Source organism: Equus caballus, chromosome 31 (genome assembly GCF_041296265.1).
Source record: "Equus caballus isolate H_3958 breed thoroughbred chromosome 31, TB-T2T, whole genome shotgun sequence".
NCBI classification, from domain to species: domain Eukaryota; kingdom Metazoa; phylum Chordata; class Mammalia; order Perissodactyla; family Equidae; genus Equus; species Equus caballus.
The window spans coordinates 9224918-9244412 of NC_091714.1; the positions used below are offsets into that span (position 1 = coordinate 9224918).

Genomic DNA, 19495 nt, shown 5'->3' on the forward strand with positions numbered 1-19495 from the left:
AGTTTCCTCCAGGAACCCCCAACTTGGGCTTGTCAGAAGAGGCAAAATGGATGGGCTGGTGATTTCCCCATCCTTCTCTCACAAAAGAAATATATTTTTTTAAATTTTTTTTTACGTTTTATTTATCAGGATTCTAGCTTCATCTTCCTTTGAATATAGAATTCCATGGCAAAAAAAAATCCCAGTTTTTAAACCACTGGTAGAATATGTTTTGTGAGATATAATACATAATAGAGAGAAGAAACCCTAAGGATTTGAGAAAACATGGTCTTCATTTTTTAAAAAAAGGGAAATATTTCTATTGAGGACTGACACTTCAGTTGTAAGAACAGTGCAAACATTGTTTCTTAGAAGAACCCAAAAAGTATGTCAAATGGAAAAAAGATCATAAAATACGTATTAGCAAAGAATACACATTATAGTAATATTTATAAGTAAATGTATTTATCCAGAAATTATTCATTGAATACTACTGTGAGACTGGCACTAGGTTAGCTACAGCATAAATGCCCTTTTCAATTAAAAAAAGATCAGTGAGTTCATTTTGGAGGCTTGTAAAGGCAGGAGAAAGACAATGACAGGGTGGTGACATCTACAGATGCCGTGGGGACACTGGATGAAGTCCAGCATGGGGGAAGTTTTGAGGGAGGAAGCCTCCAGCTAGAAGCCTGGAAGCCAGGATCTGTCCTCAGGTCACCCCTGAACACTGAGTTATGGGGCAAGTTTTCACCACTCTGTGCTTCGCTTTCCAGAATCCAGCCTAATCATGACCTCCTTTCAGTATAAAGACAATAGAGCTATCAATATGAAAAAGTCTTAGAATTAAATGCGCTGACAATGAATTAAGTCAAGCTATTTTGAAACTGTTTGTTGAAGAATTACCTACAGACAGAAATATGCACATCAGACTAGCAGCATCCTAATCGAGAGATGGACCATTATAATGCCCCTCTTGGATCCCTCGTAGTACTACCCTCGTGCCCAAGGGAAACTGCTCTTCTGGCTTCTTATAGCACAAATTGCCTTTGCTGTTTTTGCACTTCGCATGCAAAATATGCTCTTTTGTGTCTGGCTTCTTTCGCTCAACATTATTCTGTGAGATGCAACCTTATTGTTGAATGGAGTCATAGACTGCGCCTCCTCGGCGCTATGCAACCCTTCACTGTGTGAATTCTAGAAGACAGCAGGAGTGGGGAAAAATCCTGGCAAGAGTCACCAGGCAAGCCTTCAGGATTTCTGAAGCCCTCAGGCGAGGAGCTCATGTACCTCTTTGACTAGGGGGAAGGCGGAGGTGCTCGGCTTAGGGGATCCCCAAAGGACCATAGGACTCCCGTGGAACTTGGGATTTACTGGTCCCCCAGCAATGTACAGTCTGTGCTGGTATTGGTAGATACTGGAGCTGATTACAGTCTGATTTACGGCAACTCGGTTAAGTTTCCAGAGAAGCTGGCATATGTTGATGGCAATAGAGACAGTAGGTGAAAGTAAAGCCAGTGTCTCTGTCCTTTGGCATTGGCCGTTTACCACCCCGAGTGTATGTCACAATGTATGTATCCACTCTACTCTTGAGGTATGTGAGTCATTTCGTATCTAGCCTTTTAACCATAGAAAAGACCAGACATTCTCTCTTATCCACAAGGATCCACAGGTGAAATTCACCATTTCCTTTCTACTTTAAATGAGTCTGATCAAAGGAATTTCTCGTTTGTTTTCCTTCCATGTCAGGATTAGAGCTATATGAATTAAGTATTATTAATTTTGACTGCGAGTTTGGGAAAGGAGAAGAGGTTAACACGTTGACAACTGGCTCTCGTGTTTCTCCAAAGGGGCAGCGTGTCTGCGGCTTCTGGGAGGGACAACATGCCGCCCCCAGATGGTCCTAATCAATCTATGGTGACTGAGGAACAGAATGGTGGGTGGGTGGGTGGGCGGGAGAAGAGACAGCACCCAAACAGGATACCAAAAAAAAAGGGCGCCTGAAATTACCACTTTAGAAAATAAAATGATGTTTACGTAGAGACTAACACAATTTCTTATTCACACATCCCACCTATGACATTAATCAGAGCCTTCACCTGTGGCCATATGTCATGTTTTCCACTCCTAGTAGTTGACAGATCTTTTACTTTGAAGTGGCAGAAGAAGAAGAAAAAAAAAGAACCAGAGCTGCCCTAAAAGGAATGAGGAAGTGAGAGCTCTCCAGTGTCTGGCTGGCGATGGCTGTGTGACAGCCCGTGATGCTCTTTCCGGTCTCAGTAATATTCTGAATTTCCACCTGCCCGCCCCCTCTGCCTTATAATGCAGAACACGTGAAGTTAAAGCAGTTCGCTCTCCTTCTCTCTGCCAGTGGATTAGTAGGAGCAGAGAGTCATGCTGTTTCTCCCATTTTCCACAGTTCACCGGAGGTAAAAGAACTCTGGCTGGAGGCCCTCCGAGGGTAAGTACCATAAATGAACATGACAAGAAAATAAGGTGCTGACAGGTCTCTGGTCTTTAAGATCATATCCAACAGAAAACAGCTAGATCGTGGAATATGCAACAAATAGTTTAGAGAGACACTGAAGGCAAAAAGCTTTGTCACAACATGAAGCCTGTGCTTTGGGGTATGAGAATTCTATAAATGTTATCTTTGTTTTATGTCTGCTGCAAGCAGCGTCCTAGGAATAAGTTTTTTCCTTTTTGAGTTAGATGAGAAAATCCACGCAAACCACTTAGTATAGTACCAGCCACATAGCTCTCCAAAAACCTGTTAGTTGTTATTGTAATTGTTATTTGGATGATCTCTTGATGAGAATGTAATAAATGAATAACAAAGTTTGGCATGGTGACGATATCAGGTTTAAATAATTTAGAAATAAGTGTGTTCAGCTGCTGTTCTTAACAGCGGACAGCTGGTGACATCTAACTGACTTTAAATGAAAACCTTTCTACCTAATAGTTCCAAACTTTGTGTTTTGCCAAAGTGGCGATGAAATTGGCCAACTCGTTGTATGTGTCCCTCTTAACTCTTTCCCGTGTGACTTCTCGTAGTCAGAGCCGAGGCCACACGGGAGCGAAATTCATCACTGGACAGTCAGCCCAATCGCTCATGAAGCTGATAAGCAGCTGCAATGTGGTAAGTGTCCTTCTTACATTTATTAATTCAAATTTTCTAGAGTCAAGAGTCAAAAGATGTTTACCTAATTTGACTTTTTTCTCTTTTAGTCAAAAACACTAAATGCCAATAATATGGAGACATTAATTGAATGTCAATCAGAGGTAAGAAAGCAATTTTTAAAACTGCACTGGGAGAAGAGGGGAACTTTCTGTTTTACTTGAATGTTGTTTGGATTGGTTAATCATCAGAGTAGAAACTTAACATCATTAATGCAGTACATTAAACACATTAATGGGGTTCTTATATGATGACAATCTAGACTTTAAAGTTGATTCCAGAAGCTAGAAAAAAAATCAGTGGACTCTATTAAGTAATTTTAATACAAATAAAATGCTGCATGTGTATTTTGTGGGGAAAGACTAGGTAAGTTTCTTCAGTCACTATTTTTAACTAAAATAAATATATTTTTAGGGTGATATTAAGGAACATCCTCTGTTGGTATCATGTGAGAGTGAAGAGAGTATTTGCCAGCTAATTGGTGAGTTTTGAAAGCATACTGGTCTTTTATGTAAGTGCTAACAACAAATGATCTTGGTTTGCAAAACCACAGTTCTTTTCTCTACTAGGAATTTTTTTTTTTATAGCTTTCTTCTAAAGACCGCAGAACATTAACACTTAAATGACAGGCTTGCTCCAGCTCACTAGAGCATCAGAGTGCTCTGATGGAAAAGATCCTCTCCGTAGCCGACACCCCAGCTCTCCAAGGGCTTTCAGTGGGGTTAACTGATCTTCCGGCCATTTATATTTTGACAAGCACAGCATGCATACATATGAAAAATACACAGTAGCCTTTCCATTTTCTTCCTTAATGGAGAATAAATCTAAGAGCCCATTGTTACTAACCTCAAATCCCAAAGAACCCCACCATTGACTCTTAATTTTTTTCATGATGCATTTCATTATAACATAACCCTGATTCAGTTCTCCTGAACTATATATGAGGACAAGCCACTGCTCTCTCCATCCTCTTCCACTTGCCGGTATACAATGTATAGAAACATACACCAATGCCTTCAGAAAACAGAGCGTTTATGATTAGAGAAAAAATAAGGAAGGAAAGAGAGAGAAAGAAGGAAATGTGTGAGATGCAATATCCTTTGCACATGTCTTCAGGATTTTGCAAGGATCGAATATCTTGGTAAAGTTTTACTGGTAATTCCCAATTGCCGGGTCTCGGGGCAAGCCTTCCTGCAGCGATTTGTGCCTGCCCTGTCTTAAAGCAGCTACCGGGATCCCCTGAGGGTGACGGCAGACAGACTGAAGGATGTAGCTCCCTCTAGTGGCTGATGGGCGCCAGTGTGGCTGCAAGGGTTTAATGGCCAGCCCAGCTAAGAGCCTTCAAAATGATCTTGAGCAAGTCACTTCCTCTCCTCATAAGTTTCGTTTTCTTCACTAGTCAAAGGAGGAAACTAAAATAATCTACTTCACATCAGAAATGCCCACCATAGTTATTAAGGTCAATATGTTAAGGTGGTTGTTTATGACCTACACAGTTAGATTTTGCTAATTTTCTGTAGCAAACAGCTGGGGAAGGGGAAAAACAGGAAAGGTGGAGCCTTTGAGGAACCTTGGTGTTGATGTATAGAGACTGGTTGCCCTGGTAATAATGTGGTTGTTTTCGGATTGATTCTTCTAGATTAGGATCCACGCCCTTTGCTTTCTCAGTTTTTCAAAATTATTTCCCCTACATGGCACACCATCGATGACATTACGTGGCTGACGATATCCATCATCTTCTATGGATCTTTGTTTATTAATATTTTAATCTAATTTTTCTCTTTGCCTTGTTTTCTTGGCTGTAGAAATTAAGAAGACAAAGAAGGTGCTGTCCTGGCCCTTTCTCATGAAAAGATTTTCTCCATCATCAGATTTTTCTGGGGCTTCAGAGCCAGAATTGAAAGTGTCGCTGTTTGATCAGCCCTTGTCAATTATCTGCGGTGATGATGACACACTCCCGAGACCCATTCAGGTAGGTGCGCATTTCCTCGTAAACCTACTTTGGTTTTCTGCCAAAGGTGAAAAATCCTTGGGAAATTTAAATGTCGTTCTCATGCTAAACTTGTTGGGGTCGATCTTTCATTTTCTTCCACTTTTAGAAATGGTGTTTCCACACATGAGTACAGTCAGGAGAACACCTGGCCGCTTCCGGTCTAGAAATTAGTTGTATTTGCCCATGAGCTCAGATCGATGGTCCCTCCTCCATCCTTCTGACTTCATGGAATCAAGAATGCTGAAAACGTGTAGCTTCTGAAAAATCAACAGACAGAGATGTGGTATAGAGTATATGATCAGAAATCCAATGTTTATATGGAATGACTTGAAAGGAGGGAGACCTGAAATAATTTTAGAATGTGCAGAATCAGAGCTTTCACAATTTACTTCCTTTTGGAAAAATGGCCCAGTTGAGGGAGGCAGTTGATAGCAACTGGACTGAAAGGAAAAACTGTCATCAATAGTCTCTTGTTCAGTCCATCTTAGTGTCACAAAGAGCTAACTTTTATGGAGAGGATATTTTCTGATAGGTGAATTTAGCTACTGTTCATGTGCACAATTTTAATTCTCCTTCTCCCACCTAGACGTAGATTTTCTTATGTTGGTAGTAGCAAAGTGTGTCTTCAAGCCAAGGGTAACCATTTTCTATTCCTATGCCTCCTTCCTATTATAGGATATTCTCACTATCCTGTGCATAAAAGGTCCTTCCACGGAAGGGATATTCAGGAAAGGAGCCAACGAGAAGGCCCGCAAGGAGCTAAAGGAAGAGCTCAACTCAGGAGGCATGGTGGATCTGCAAAGTCTCCCTGTGCACCTGCTGGCGGCGGTCTTTAAGGTGAGTTCACGGCGTTGGTGCCAAAGAACCTGCCCAGAGGCTCTGGCACGTTAACTCTCAGGAAGTAAGAAATGGGCTCCTCTCCCTACAAATCAAAGTAAACTGATCTTGGAGTTTTATGGGGTTTTGTTGAGCCTTTTATTTACTTATATAAGCATCTCTGTTTCTAAGAACTTTGACTGTCCTGTGGCCAAGTCAGTACCTCTAAACTGGGTGGCCCCTCTGATGATAGCCTTACTGTGCCTGTTGTTAGGAAGTTGCTGAGAGAGATTTCCCCAAACTAATAAAAGGCAGGGAGGAAGGGGGCACAGCCTGTGTTAGGATGAGCATAGGGTCCTTGAGATGGAACAAATAAGGTAAGGATGAAGACGCCAGCACATGATATAATACAAAGAGGCCAAATCGTCCCCCTTTCATCCTCCAGGACTTCCTCCGGAGTATCCCCCTGAAGCTCCTTTCCTGTGACCTGTTTGAGGAGTGGATGGGCGCCCTGGAGAAGCTGAATGAGGAGGACAGGATTGAGGCCCTGAAACAGTAAGTCACCAGAATCATTCCCAGAGGCCGGGCTGGCATGGGCTCCATCTTTTTGTTCTTTATATAACTACTTCACAAAAATTGTAAATGTTTAGGAAATCAGAGTGGAATTGCTCATCCACTCTCAGAATAAAAATCAGGAGGGACCCCGGAAACTTTTTAAAAGTAGTTTTAGCCAAATGAGAGGAAGCACTTCTTCAAAAGGTAGAAAATGAACTTCAATACTCACAAATCTCAATATGTGGGGGAGCCTAAAAATAGAAGTAGTTCAAGAAGGTGTGAGGCCAATTCGTAGATGAAAACCAGTTAACCAGCCAAGCGTAGGAATTTGGGTTTTTCCTTAACCTTCATAGATTGGTGTTGTGCGAGACCGCAATCCTCCGGTAAAACATCCCCTAAAGCATAGTAGAGCAATGTGGAAGTGATTGTTCTGTTCACAAAATTCCATAGCTTATTTTGTAGTCTTATAATTAACCCAAATGAAAACTATATAAAAACAAATCCCGTGACAAAGAAAATAATTACATTTGTAAATGGAAGTGTGACCTGTTAGTGACTACAGGATCTTAAACGCCTAACTTTAAAATGTCAGCACTTCTGCCAAATCCTGTGAAAGTCTGCCTATATATTATGATTGGCCCACATGGCTATATATTTTCAGTGAAAAATTTATTGAATTGAAGACATTGGAGACTGTTCCAAATTCCAAATTGAAAATGCTACATTTATCACAATAAGTTTCTACTTAAAGATATAAAGCACTTTCATAACAATAACTTCTTATGGGAAAGGAAAATGATCCCTATATTAGAGTCACCATTTCATTTTTTGAAAAAGTGCAGCTTTATAAATCTAGTTTATTATTGTTAGTACCAATGTTGCTGTTTAAATGCTGTCTTAGTCATCTTTATGAACATGCTTTTATAAACTGATTTATTCTCCATAATAGTTTCTCGGAATCGGACAAAAATGTGTCATCTTCGTTTGATGATCGAAGTTCAAAAAAAGGCAAATGCTTATATTTCAAAAAAAAACCAGTCTTACAGTATTAGAAACAGAAAGACATGCTACATGGCTAAATGATTACTCGACAAAATGATTGTCAAAATGTATTAAACTATGGAGTCTATTGCAGGAGTTAAGGCTTCGTAATTTAAGATCTACGTAGATAACAAAGGGCTGTGTTATTGGTGTCCTAATTACAAAGGCGGGTTTCTGAGGTCTTCAGGATCTCGTGGTTAACCAGTTTCATTCCCTGTTAGTTGCCGCTGGAAGTGTCTGAATGAACATTTCACAATATTACTTGTGAAATGCATCTTCCTCATTTTAAAGGAAGTCTGGGTTAGACAGAAACTTTCAACTTGCTACACTGAAGCTAGAGAGACCATGAGCCACTTCCTCTGATACTAGCTCCCCTGAACTTTATTCCAGGGTTGCCGAAAAGCTGCCCCGGCCCAATCTCCTGCTACTGAAGCACCTGGTGTCCGTGCTCTATCTGATCAGCAAGAACGCGGTGGTCACCAAGATGGACGCTAGCAATCTGGCCATCTGCGTGGGACCCAACATGCTGAGCCGAGACAATGACCAAAACCTGTCATTGGAAGCCCAGAAAGACTTGAACAATAAGGTTTGTTCCGGTCTATTTCTGAGAAACCCCCAATTTATGATCTCACCATCTGTTTGCAAAAGCCAAGCAATGAAATGCCTCTGAATTTCTCTGACTGACTCAAGACCACGGTGAAAATCTGAAATGCAGAATGCTTTAGTCATCGTTCTGCTCCCTTAGATGTGTGCATTTGATGACACTGAATAGACCCAGGGCCGTGTCCTCTGTCATCCTACCAGACAGGCAATAAGTGCTACAGATTTTTACGTCACTGTCTCCCAGGACCGAAAAGCCCTTTCATTTTTTTTTTTCCTTTTGTGCATCACACTCTGTCAGTCCAACTATCAATTTGGGCAACTCCTTACTTAAATGAAAAATTTAGTCACTTTAAAGTAAAAGATTTTTTTTAATTCTCAAATTAAAAGTACACATCTCAAAAATAACTTTAACGTAGATGATTGCTACCAATGTTCTAGATGCTCTTTCCAGAGACATAAAGATCTCTTACGCTCATTTTGGCACCTCCCTGACAGCTGACGCCCACCAGGTCCCCATTCTTTCCCCACTCCCTTTAAAAATAAATGAATAAGGATATCTTTAAGCTGACAACCTGCTAATTTTTCCTCACAGGTTAAGTCGTTGGTGGAATTCCTCATCGATAACTGCCTTGAAATATTTGGGGAGAACATTCCGGTGCATTCCAGCATTGCTTCCGATGACTCCCTGGAACACACCGACAGTTCAGGTACAGAATGTAACTGCTGATTGATTATGATTTGTGGGGAAAAGTTCATGCCAGTCTGCCAGTCCATGCCAGTAACGAAAAATATCTCTGGTATTTGAAGCAGAAATTACCTTCACAAATCACCAAATCAGAGTAGACTCAAGTCCGTAGGGAAGTCTTTAAACATGAAACCCTTGCTCTTGAATTTTCCTGCAATATCTCCTGTGGCTTACGCTCTCGTCGAGCTTCAGCCTGGAACTTTCCACTTCCTGTTTTAAATCACAAAGAACTGCCAATTTTATTTACTAAGTAAATAAGCAGAGGGTTGAGGTGAGAAATTTTTATTTCCACATAATGAAATGTGGGTCCGTTAAAATGGAAAACTTCCAATAACAGACCTACCAAAGGGTCAATTTTTAAATTGAAGATCAATAAATTTTCAGTGAGATGCTCTTTTCTCTCTTTTCTCTCTCTCTCTCATTTCCTTTTCCTGTTTCTCTTCTCCACCTCCAAATAATAGATTTGGAAAGAAACCAAATTTTAATGTGGCAAATTCCTTTCATATCAAGCCCCAAAGTAGCTTCACCAATTACCCAGGGCCATTCTTGATATCAGTAGGGTGAACTGTCCTGAAGTTTATTTCCAGAAGTAATTGAACAAAAACTCAACTGTCCCTTCACTTCCCCCAGACATGTCGACCCTGCAGAATGACTCAGCCTATGACAGCAACGATCCTGATGTGGAATCCAGCTGTGCCATCGACTCTCCAAGCAGGCGGCCCCAGGTGCCCTCGGAGACGGCCGCTGGCTTGGAGCCCAGAGGCCCCCAGCGCACTTGGGAGTTAAGCCGGGAGCCCATCGTCAGTACTGTAGCCAGGCTGAAAAGCTCCCTGAGTCAACTCGACAGGAGGTACTCAGAACCCAACATGCCCTCCTCACAAGAATGCCTTGAGAGCCGGAAAACAACCCAAAAACTAACGCAAAGTGAGGATGACTTCACCATGGCCCGCAACAGCTCTCATTTTGAAAGTGAGGAAGCTGAGGACCCATTTCCAGAGGAGGTGTTTCCTGCAGTTGAAAGCAAAACCCAGAGGCCACAGGACCTGAAGGTGAAGTACTGGACTCAGGGTTCGGGGTTACCATCGGGGCTGGTGCCCAAAGCTTTCTCCAGTGGCTCTCTGGATGCTTCCTCTGACAGCTCCCCCATGGCATCTCCTTCCAGTCCTCAAAGAAGTTTCTTCACCAGACATCAGTCTTTCACAAAGACTGAGAAAAGCAAGCCCAACAGAGAAATTAAAAAGCATTCTATGTCATTTTCCTTTTCCTCTCACAAAAAAGTACTGAGCAAAACCTCCAGCTTTGGGTCTGGGAAACCCAAAGGGTTTCCCAGAGACCAAGCAAGGAAAGATTTGAAGAAAGAGAGCCAGCTTGCTGGCCGAATCGTCCAGGAAGACTTGTCTGAAATCCACGGCCAAACTAATCTAGACATTAGCTCAAGATGCTACGCTCTCTCGGTGGAGAATGTGTTCCAACTCGTTGATCAGAGATGCCCTGGAAGTCCGCCATCTTACGAAGAGTCCATTCGGTGCCAGGCATTGGAACTCGCGGCCTACGGGAGCCAAACAGTTGGCAGCGTGAGGGCCAAAATGCTCAGCCAGGACAGTGGACTCTCAGCCCTTCTGCCTTTTCGCCATGGAGGGGATTCCAGAAATATATGCCATCGAGAGCCACTTGATGGACACGGGACTGAGAGCTGGAAACAAAGAAGGACTGTCTGTGCTTCTGTGGAAACAATAGGGCAAGTGACTGTCCCAAGGAGGCCTGAGCTGCCCCGGCTGAGAACCGTGTCCGAGTCGAAACAGAAGACAAAATGGGACTACCTGGTGCGGCGATGTAGTCAGCCGATCTTTGAGGCCGACCAGCTCCAATTTGCTAGAGAATCCTACATTTAGGAAAGCGGGCTGGACACCATGACACAGCTGGCAGTGTCTCTGTAAATGCACGACTGTAGAGAGAACTGCTTTTAGACTCTGTTTTCAAGAAAAGTCGAGAATAAGCTCCTTTAGAAAAGCTGTGTAGGGCCCAGTTCAGAGAGCAGAGGGGCCACTCAGGTGGTGTCTGTGTGTACTTGAATCTGGGTGACAGGCAGCAGATGTATAAAATATTTTCTAGACAGGGCGTCCGGTGCAAAGATGTCCACAGAAATATGTGTATATATTTGTTTGTGAACTTGCTGTCAGCTACATTGCTGTTCTCTTCCTCCTGGGGTGCTTTTCTATTGATTAGTGTTTAAAAATAATTGTTGCCTTTTTTAATGTTGCCTTAAATGTCATGACAATTTTCCCATTTTCCGGAAACTCTATGGAAGGGAAAATGTTAAAACCGCTGTTAGAAGTTTACTCGAATTAGCAGCTTTGTGATAACTGATGGCCACAGTAAAAAGACAAAGGTGGCAAGGCATAGAGTTCCGTGTTTGCAGTTATCAATGACGTTGCAGACTCCAGTAAAAGAAAAGTATGGAAAATACTTCGATATGTCATTTTAATCATTGAATTTTAAATTTGGGTAGATTAGTGAAAATGCATCGTGTCATTATTAACTGATTTATAGCACTTTGAGATTTTTTGTTGTTCAGTGATGTCTTCTCCGATAGTGTGCAGGAAATTACTTTGTGTGTGTTGGAGGTCACGTGTAAAACTTCAACATTATTTCACTACAATAAATTGCCTTCCTTATTTCAAAGTGAAAATGTTCATTCTTTGCTGACAGGTTGCCTCTTCTCCCTCAGTTCACAGAAACCCACCAAGAAAACCATTCACACGTTGGTCATTCAACCAACGGTGACTGAATATACGTTCGTTATTCTAGATTAATGGGCAGGCTGGGGATCTTGTGTTTAGGAAAAAGAGACGATCCCTATTCTCTAGAAGTTTGCAAAACCATAAAGTAGAACCTGCTTTAAGCTGTTTTTTCAGCAAACAGTCACACAGAGGCCAGAAAATGTGGTATGCAAATAAAAAGTGACATAGCAAATATAATATTTCTTGTTTTTAGTAAATTAAATTTTTCAGTACTTTTACAAATCTTATTTTTATGATGCTCAGTTTGCTTGATTATTAGCAAACCTCATGGTAAAATATTTGTCATATGTTAAAACTTTAACGTTCAATGATTAAGGTATTTATCCAGTATCTTGGAGATACTGGACTTTTATTTTCCTTATTTTATCAACCTCTTTCATAAACCACTGAGCATGTTTTCGATTTGCTAAAGAAATATTTTTGCTGGCTAGCTACCAGATGGTGGAGAGCTATTCTTTTCAGAGGTGATTTATTAATAATGTGATACAAAGTTAAAAATGTTGTAACCCAGATTGCTCAAAGCAGCATGTTCAGACCTGATAATATCATTACAAACACTTTATTGAGCACAGCAATAATGTATAAATTTCAAGGGGCAGATACTCCTCTCCTGACTGCCAACTTAAGAAAAGCAATCTTTTTCCAGAATTGGACACTAATAGTTATAGCTACAAATTTTAGCATCTAACACACGCCAAGCACTATGCTAAGTATTTCAGGATTGAACAAAAAATCCTCTATCAAGTTTTTAGCAACTTGTTCTTGAGAATCAGAGAATTTTCTCAATAGATGACTAAGACCATAAGTTAGGAAGACTCAAATCTATTCCACTTTACCACTGACCCGACCTTCAGTGACCCTACTCAGGTCATGAAAACCCTACCCCAAATTTCTTTATTTTAAAAAAATAGGAGTGATCCCTGGAGGTAGAAAACTGTCACGTGGAAGTAGCACAGTTTGTTGACAAACATTCAGGACCTTCTCGTAGTCAAGCAAATGTCATTATTGTCATTGTCTTTGCACAGTGGAGAAACGGCCTAGTGACTATTTCAAATATTGTACCGTGTGGTGTTCCCACTTCTAGCCACGAAGTCCGCTGGCCTTTTAAAATAGGACTGCCCAACCTGGTCACCAAGGGAATACATCAGCGAGGGCTGCCATGACAGAGCACCACCAACAAGTGGCTTCAGCAACAGAAATGTACTGTCTCACAGTTGGAAAGACGAGACAGAAATCAAGGCGTCAGCAGAGGGCCCAAGCTTGCAGTGACATTTGCATGATACTAAGATGATACAGTAGTCAAGGCCCCAGGAACACCAGAGTTCCATCCTCCAGGGAACTCCTAAGGACCACGCAATCACAAATGTGCCTGACGCCCCAGTGCAAAGTATGGTAAAAACAGGTTGGAAGTCAACGCCTAAGCTGGGTCTTCGACCTAAATCCAGGTCTGATCCCCAGCCTCCGAGCCACTGGGCACCCCAAGCAGCTGTGCGTCATCCCGCCTGAGCCTAGCTTATGAGGGCCCTTGGCCCTCTTATCAACTGAGAGGTGGGAAAGCACATACAGTTAACGTGCACACTAGTGAAATTCCAGCATTCACTGTCCTGGGACCTGGCTGAGCACACTAGAATGTCTTCCTCTTGGGGAAAGTAGGAAATTTTCTCTCCTCCTTTAAAGAGGGGGAGGGTAGCTTGCCACATGCTTTTGCTAGCATCCCACATGATGCACTGTGATTACCTGTGAGGACCTGCTATGCCCACCCCACCCCTGCACCACCCAGGACTTGGTCCAGAAATGCTGACTTGTGAATGTTAATCAAGGTTGGGTTCTTGTGCCAGAATTGAGCAAATTACCATCACCTCAGAGCTCAAGCCCAGCAAACACAATGCCTGTGTTACACTGGGGTCTCTGAGCAGTTGAAGTGGCAATGATGGGCTCGTAGTGCTAATAAAACAGATAATAGTTCATGGCCACAGTGTTTCTGTGGCCGTAGATGAGAATGTCTAAAGGACGATAAGCACCGTTTATTCTAACGCACTATTAAGAATATAAATTCTCGCTGAATTTCCCTCGTTGTGATCTCACTGGAGGACCGCCAGTACATGCCTTCCTCCTGAAGGGTCAAGTAGAGGCAACCCACATCAGATGGGATCTCACATATTTCGAGTTTCTTTCTTAGTTGAATTATCTAAGATCTTAATTCCGTATCTGCAAAGGGAGAATTACTGAGCCATCAGAGCATAAACATTTTGCCACAGATGGAAGTGAATCACTTTTTGGCAATATTTTAAATGTGGACTGAGACCCTGCATTTTGTCCACTCCAGAGTACAAATGAAATGTGACTGAGCAAAAACCCACGGGACGAAGGGCTACCCTCCTCCTATGACAGGCTGTGAGACCAGCAAACCTGCAGAAGGCAAAATCTTGCCAGAACAAGGCAAAGCAGAGTGATAACATCTTTGTAGGAAAAGAAAGACGATGGGTTGGCACAAGAAAGAGTACATGACCCTAATTCACGGGGCCTAAGTCCACATCCTAAATGTCCTACCATGGACCAGGTACTAAACACATCTAAGCATCAGGTTCTCCATCTATAAAGTAAGTTTCTCCATCTGTAAAACAGGGATGATAACATCACATCCGTTGTGGAATGCATGTAACAGAAAACCCAAATAACAGAGGCTTAAACAAGAAGAGGATTGTGCTGTCTATTCAAAAAAGAACAGACAGGCAGTTCAGGGCTGGCATGAGGGCTCCATGACGTCCTCGGGCCCCAGGGTCCTTCACCCCAGGTCCAGCCTCATGGGCGTGTAACTCGTGCAGTTACATAAGGCCCACACTTAGAAGGCCCAGCATTGTGTTTAATGCTCTGCTGTTGGCATTTTCATTTTGTGCTGGATCCTGCAAATTATGTACCTAGTCTTGTTCATGCTTTGTAGTTTTCTAGTCCACCATCTTTCCTGTGAGCATGGTTCTCCTCCTCCAGCCTTGCCTTCCAAATTCCAGGCAGGAACTTTCTTGTTCAGTAACTTCTACCTACACCCCAGTGACAAGAACTTAGTCAGATAGCTAGTCTTAGCTGCAGAGGAGTCCAGGAAATACGGTTTTTCATGGGCGCATTGCCTTCTCCAACAAAATCAGTTAGAAAGAAGAGGACAATGGTTATTGTGTAGGAACTATTAGCCCTTGACGCAAAAATCAAATCAAAGAGATCACAGATGCGGTACAAGACATACTAATTTAGTTGTTCTAATAAAGGAAAGAGGGATAAAGCACAGATTATCTATTTAGTACAATAAGACAACTGAAAATGTTGAATATGACTAGAGATAATATAACGATAAGGCAGATAAACTCGGAGTATTTCAATTATTCATATGTACATTGTGAGAATTTTATAACTATACAAGAGTAGTTTTAAGTAAAATAAATTACTAACAAATATGAATTGATCTCTTACAATATAAAAGATACTGTATTTGTATAAGGAATTTACAATATAGTAGAGAAAGAAGACACCCTTGAAGGCAAAGATACTTTCCAAATGAGTGATAACAACATAAAGTGCTGTACTAGACATGAACGATTGCTTCACGATCCAATTAATTTTAGAGTATACTTCAAATTTATTTGACTTATTCCAAAGTCAGTAATGAAACAACAGATGGACAACATTTGAAACAATCATGAAATGTTCCATGGAGGCAATCATTTATGTGATTAGACTGTATCATCTTTAAGAAAGAGATTAGACTTCTTTTTTCCATCTTTGCTGAAAAAGGCATTTCCTATCCAAAATTGTTTTGGAAAAGACAAAGCACTAGAGAAGATAACTGTAATTTATGGGCTATGCTAATATGTTCAACTTTTCAAAACGACACTTATATCTTCTTACTTTCCTAACCAGAGATCTCCAATGGCTTCTTAATACTATTTTTATCACGTCTAAAAATCCTCTACCTACCACCTACTAGTCAAGGCCGACCTTAATCTAGCTGCATTCTAGGAAACCAAACATTTCTTTTCTTAACTCTCCAGTGGCTTTCTACCATAAATAATAATAGTAACAACAGCTAATATGAAATATATATGGGTACACAATCTTTCAGTTCCTAAGACATAGATAAAGCAGCGTTCAGATGAAAATTCTTCATGCCCTTATATAATTATATTAATAAACAAAAATAAAAGTGAATGCATTCAGCATACCACTCATGAAGTTAGAAAAAGAATAATAAAATTAAAGTTGAAATTAATAATTTAGGAAACAGGAAATGAGCAGAACTGATAAATAAAACCAAAGCTAGCTCTCTGAAAACAAACTTCTGCTTAATCAAAGCCAGGAAAAGAGACAAATCACAACTACACGACATAAGAAATGATAATGGGAAATAACAACAGAGACCGAAAATGAAAAGAATTAAAGAACTCTTTTGCTCAACTCCACGCAAATGCATTTGAAAATGTGAATAAGATGATCATCTTTCTAGAAAAACATAATTTACCAACCTAACTCCAGAAGAGAGAGAAAATCTAGACAGATGTATTTCATATAAGAAACAGAGAAAGTGATAAATCAATCTTGTGAATATCGATGCAGAAATCCCAGATAAACTATTAGCAGATAAAATGTACAAAGACTGAGTGGAGTTAGTACAGGAATGCAAGTGTGATTTGATGGAGCAAAATTGCTATCCCATCATTTTAGTAAGTTACAGGGAAAATATAATCCGCTCCATAGAAACTGATAAGGCACCTGTCAAAATTCAATCTCCATTACTGAATTTTTAAAAAATCATTAATGAAATAAAAATCAATGAATATGATTGTTTTAAGGATGTCAATCTCAGACCAAAAGGCAGTGTTAAGCTTGATGTGGAAACACCAGAAGCTCCCATGAAGTCAGGAAATAGTCAGGTTGGCACTATTTGCATTTATCCAACACTCTTCTGGGTACCTCCTAAAGCAACGAGACAAGGCAAAGAAATCAGAAGAACAAAAATTTTGAAGGAGAATGTAAGGCTATTACTATTGGTAGATTATATGGTTAGATTCCTGGAAAATTCAAGAGAATCAACTAAAAACAAAAACAACTAGAAATAATAAAAAAAAAACAATAAGCTAGCAAGTTGTAAAATTAACATACAGAAATCAAAAGCCTCCATATGTACGAACAATAGTTAGAAAATATAGTGAAAGAAAAGACTCCTTGTACATTAGCAACAAACAGGTAAAACACCTGGGAATAAACTTAACAAAACCGAATTGACAAAAACTTTAAAATATTCCTGCAGGACAAGGAAGTGGAGTTGAACAAAAATAGAAGAACTTCCTAGGTTCTTGGAGAGTAAGATTCAAAACTCATAAAATATGACATTTTCCTAGGTTAATTTATAAACTTAGGGTGATGGGGATAAAAGAATCAACAAGAGGTTTTCGGGGGGGGGGGGGTTGGGTTGTTTTTGTTGCAGACTGGAACTAAACAAACGGAATCTGAAGACCATTTAAAAAATCAGTAAATGCTAATAGGAAAGAGAATTCTGTAAAACAGGAGCAATGAGGGAAAACTAGCCTTAGGGATTTTAACCCATATTCAATACGTGTCTAGGCGGCTCCTCAGCAAACCAACAGAATAGAACAGCCCAAGAACAGAGGCAAAAGCACACAGGCCTTTAGTATGTAAAGGTGGCAGTTCCAAGTAGTGGGGACTATAAGGATAATTCAATAAATGGTATTGATATAAATGAGTGACCAAATGGAAAAAAAAAAAAAAAAGATGGTGCCATATTTCGTAATATATACCAGGATAAATTCTAGATGGATCAAAGATTTAAATGTGGGGAATGAAAGAATCAAGATTATAGAAGAAATAAGGAAAAATTCTTATATAATCTCAGAGTGGGAAAACACTTTATGACATGACTTAAAATCCAGAAGGCGGGAAGGAAAATGACAAGTTAAAAATATCAAAATCGAAAATGTCTGTATGAATAAAACATCATAAGCAAAGTCAAAAGACAAACAACAGATGTGGGAAAATATTTGCATCTCATAGAACAGAAGAAGCGCTAATTCCCATAATATGTACAGCCCCTGTAAATTGATTAGGAAAAGAGCAAAACTCCATTTAAAAATGTGCAAAGCCTGGGGCTGGCCTGGTGGTGTAGTGACTAAGTTTGCACACTCCACTTCGGCAGCCCAGGGTTCACTGGTTTGGATCCCAGGTGTGGACCTACGCACAGCTCATCAAGCCATGCTGTGATGGCATCCCACATACAAAATAGAGGAAGACGAGCACAGATGTTAGCTCAGGGCTAATATTCCTCAGCAAAAAAAAACAAAAAAAGAAATGAGAAAGCACTTCAGCTATTGATACAAAAACATCTCCAAGATATATTAAGTGGAAAAAAAGCAATGTGTAGGTCAATATGTACAGTATACTATAATTTATCTTTAATAAAAAGAAATTCATAACAAGAGTTTGTGTTGCAGGTGAGGAATGGGAACTGAGGTGATGGGGCCGAGAAGAAGTAGAAGACATTTCAATAATGCATTTCTATATTTTTGTTGTTTGAACTATGTAGTACCTATTCAAATATTAAACATAAAACAATAATAACTAACATTAAGTGCTTATTATATGCCAAGCACACTTAAATGACCTGAGAAATACCTGTGTGGGGTTGGTGTTTCAGCCCCTGGATAAAGTTGGAAAAGTGAGTCAAAGACAGATTTTGGAGGACCTTGAATGTTCTCCAAACTGGGATTCACAGAAGAACAGTGGGAGCCACCCAAGTCTTCTGATGAAAGTGTATTTAAGGTGATTGCCAGGATCACATAGAATGGTTCGGAGCAAGAGCAATTTGCCGGTTCTGAGGTTATTACTCAAACATTAGGAAGCAATTATGCTTAGTCAATAGGAAATCAGGCAGGGCAGCAGCAGTGAGAACAGAGAAGGACAAAGAGCCAGATGACACAGTGCGGACAGTGTATGATCAATGGAGAGGGGCGGGGGGCACTCCAGGAGGACAGAACAGGATGAGTGAGGGCAGGAACAGGCGTGGTGTTCTCCCGGAACGGTGAGGACTCTGTTCCTCAGAGTATGGCCAGGAGCCCAAGGGTGCAGGCTCCACAGACAGGCTGCCTGGGCTAAAATCTTTCGCCTACCACTTGCCTTGGATAAATCTAACCTTGGACGTATTACTTAACCTCTCTGTGCCTGCATTTTCCCCTCTGCGAAATGGGGACAACAATATACTACCTATTCCATAGGGCTGATGGAAAGACAAAATGAGCTCTTACGCACAGAGATCTTCTCCATCCCCAAAAGACATCCGGCGTTCAATAAGTGCTAGTCTTCCTTGTGGACATCAAATTTAGACTATTTCCCAGAAACTCAAGGAAAGTACCCTCTAGAAATTCAGAGTCAGATTCACAGAGAAAATTTTTAAATTTCTCAAGCCATGTGATCCTTCGCCGTTTGAACACAAATGCCCTTCAGAAATGTGACACTCAGTTCAAGCCCTTAATGAACGCAGTGAGGATTAGGAACCGGAAAGACGACACGATTTAACTCCGTTTGGACAACAAAGGCTGGTTAAATAAGGGCTCTTGCCTTGAATTACCTTTCGCTTTTTCTCACAGTGGAATCTCAACACCAACGTCGGATATAATGTGACAACAACTTAGCACATCAATAATTTCAAGATCATAAAATGTCCTCTTAGGGAAAAGTACCAAATTTCAATGAACCTATTTTTAAGCCCAAGAAAAACGTAGAAGAAA

General features: G+C 40.7%; 1 protein-coding gene across 1 annotated transcript in view; it reads left to right on the forward strand.

The window, feature by feature from the left end:
• The window catches only part of TAGAP (T cell activation RhoGTPase activating protein), an 82179-nt gene extending 70583 nt beyond the window's left edge, over positions 1 to 11596 (forward strand). The window contains exons 5-14 of the mRNA XM_001500883.7: positions 2396 to 2437; positions 3031 to 3115; positions 3205 to 3258; positions 3569 to 3635; positions 4960 to 5126; positions 5823 to 5984; positions 6409 to 6518; positions 7950 to 8145; positions 8755 to 8869; positions 9538 to 11596. Of these exons, the coding sequence (XP_001500933.5) occupies positions 2396 to 2437; positions 3031 to 3115; positions 3205 to 3258; positions 3569 to 3635; positions 4960 to 5126; positions 5823 to 5984; positions 6409 to 6518; positions 7950 to 8145; positions 8755 to 8869; positions 9538 to 10799 (2260 nt within the window). The 3' untranslated portion in view covers positions 10800 to 11596. The remainder of the gene's footprint in view (positions 1 to 2395; positions 2438 to 3030; positions 3116 to 3204; positions 3259 to 3568; positions 3636 to 4959; positions 5127 to 5822; positions 5985 to 6408; positions 6519 to 7949; positions 8146 to 8754; positions 8870 to 9537) is intronic.
• The last annotated feature ends 7899 nt before the right edge of the window (positions 11597 to 19495 follow it).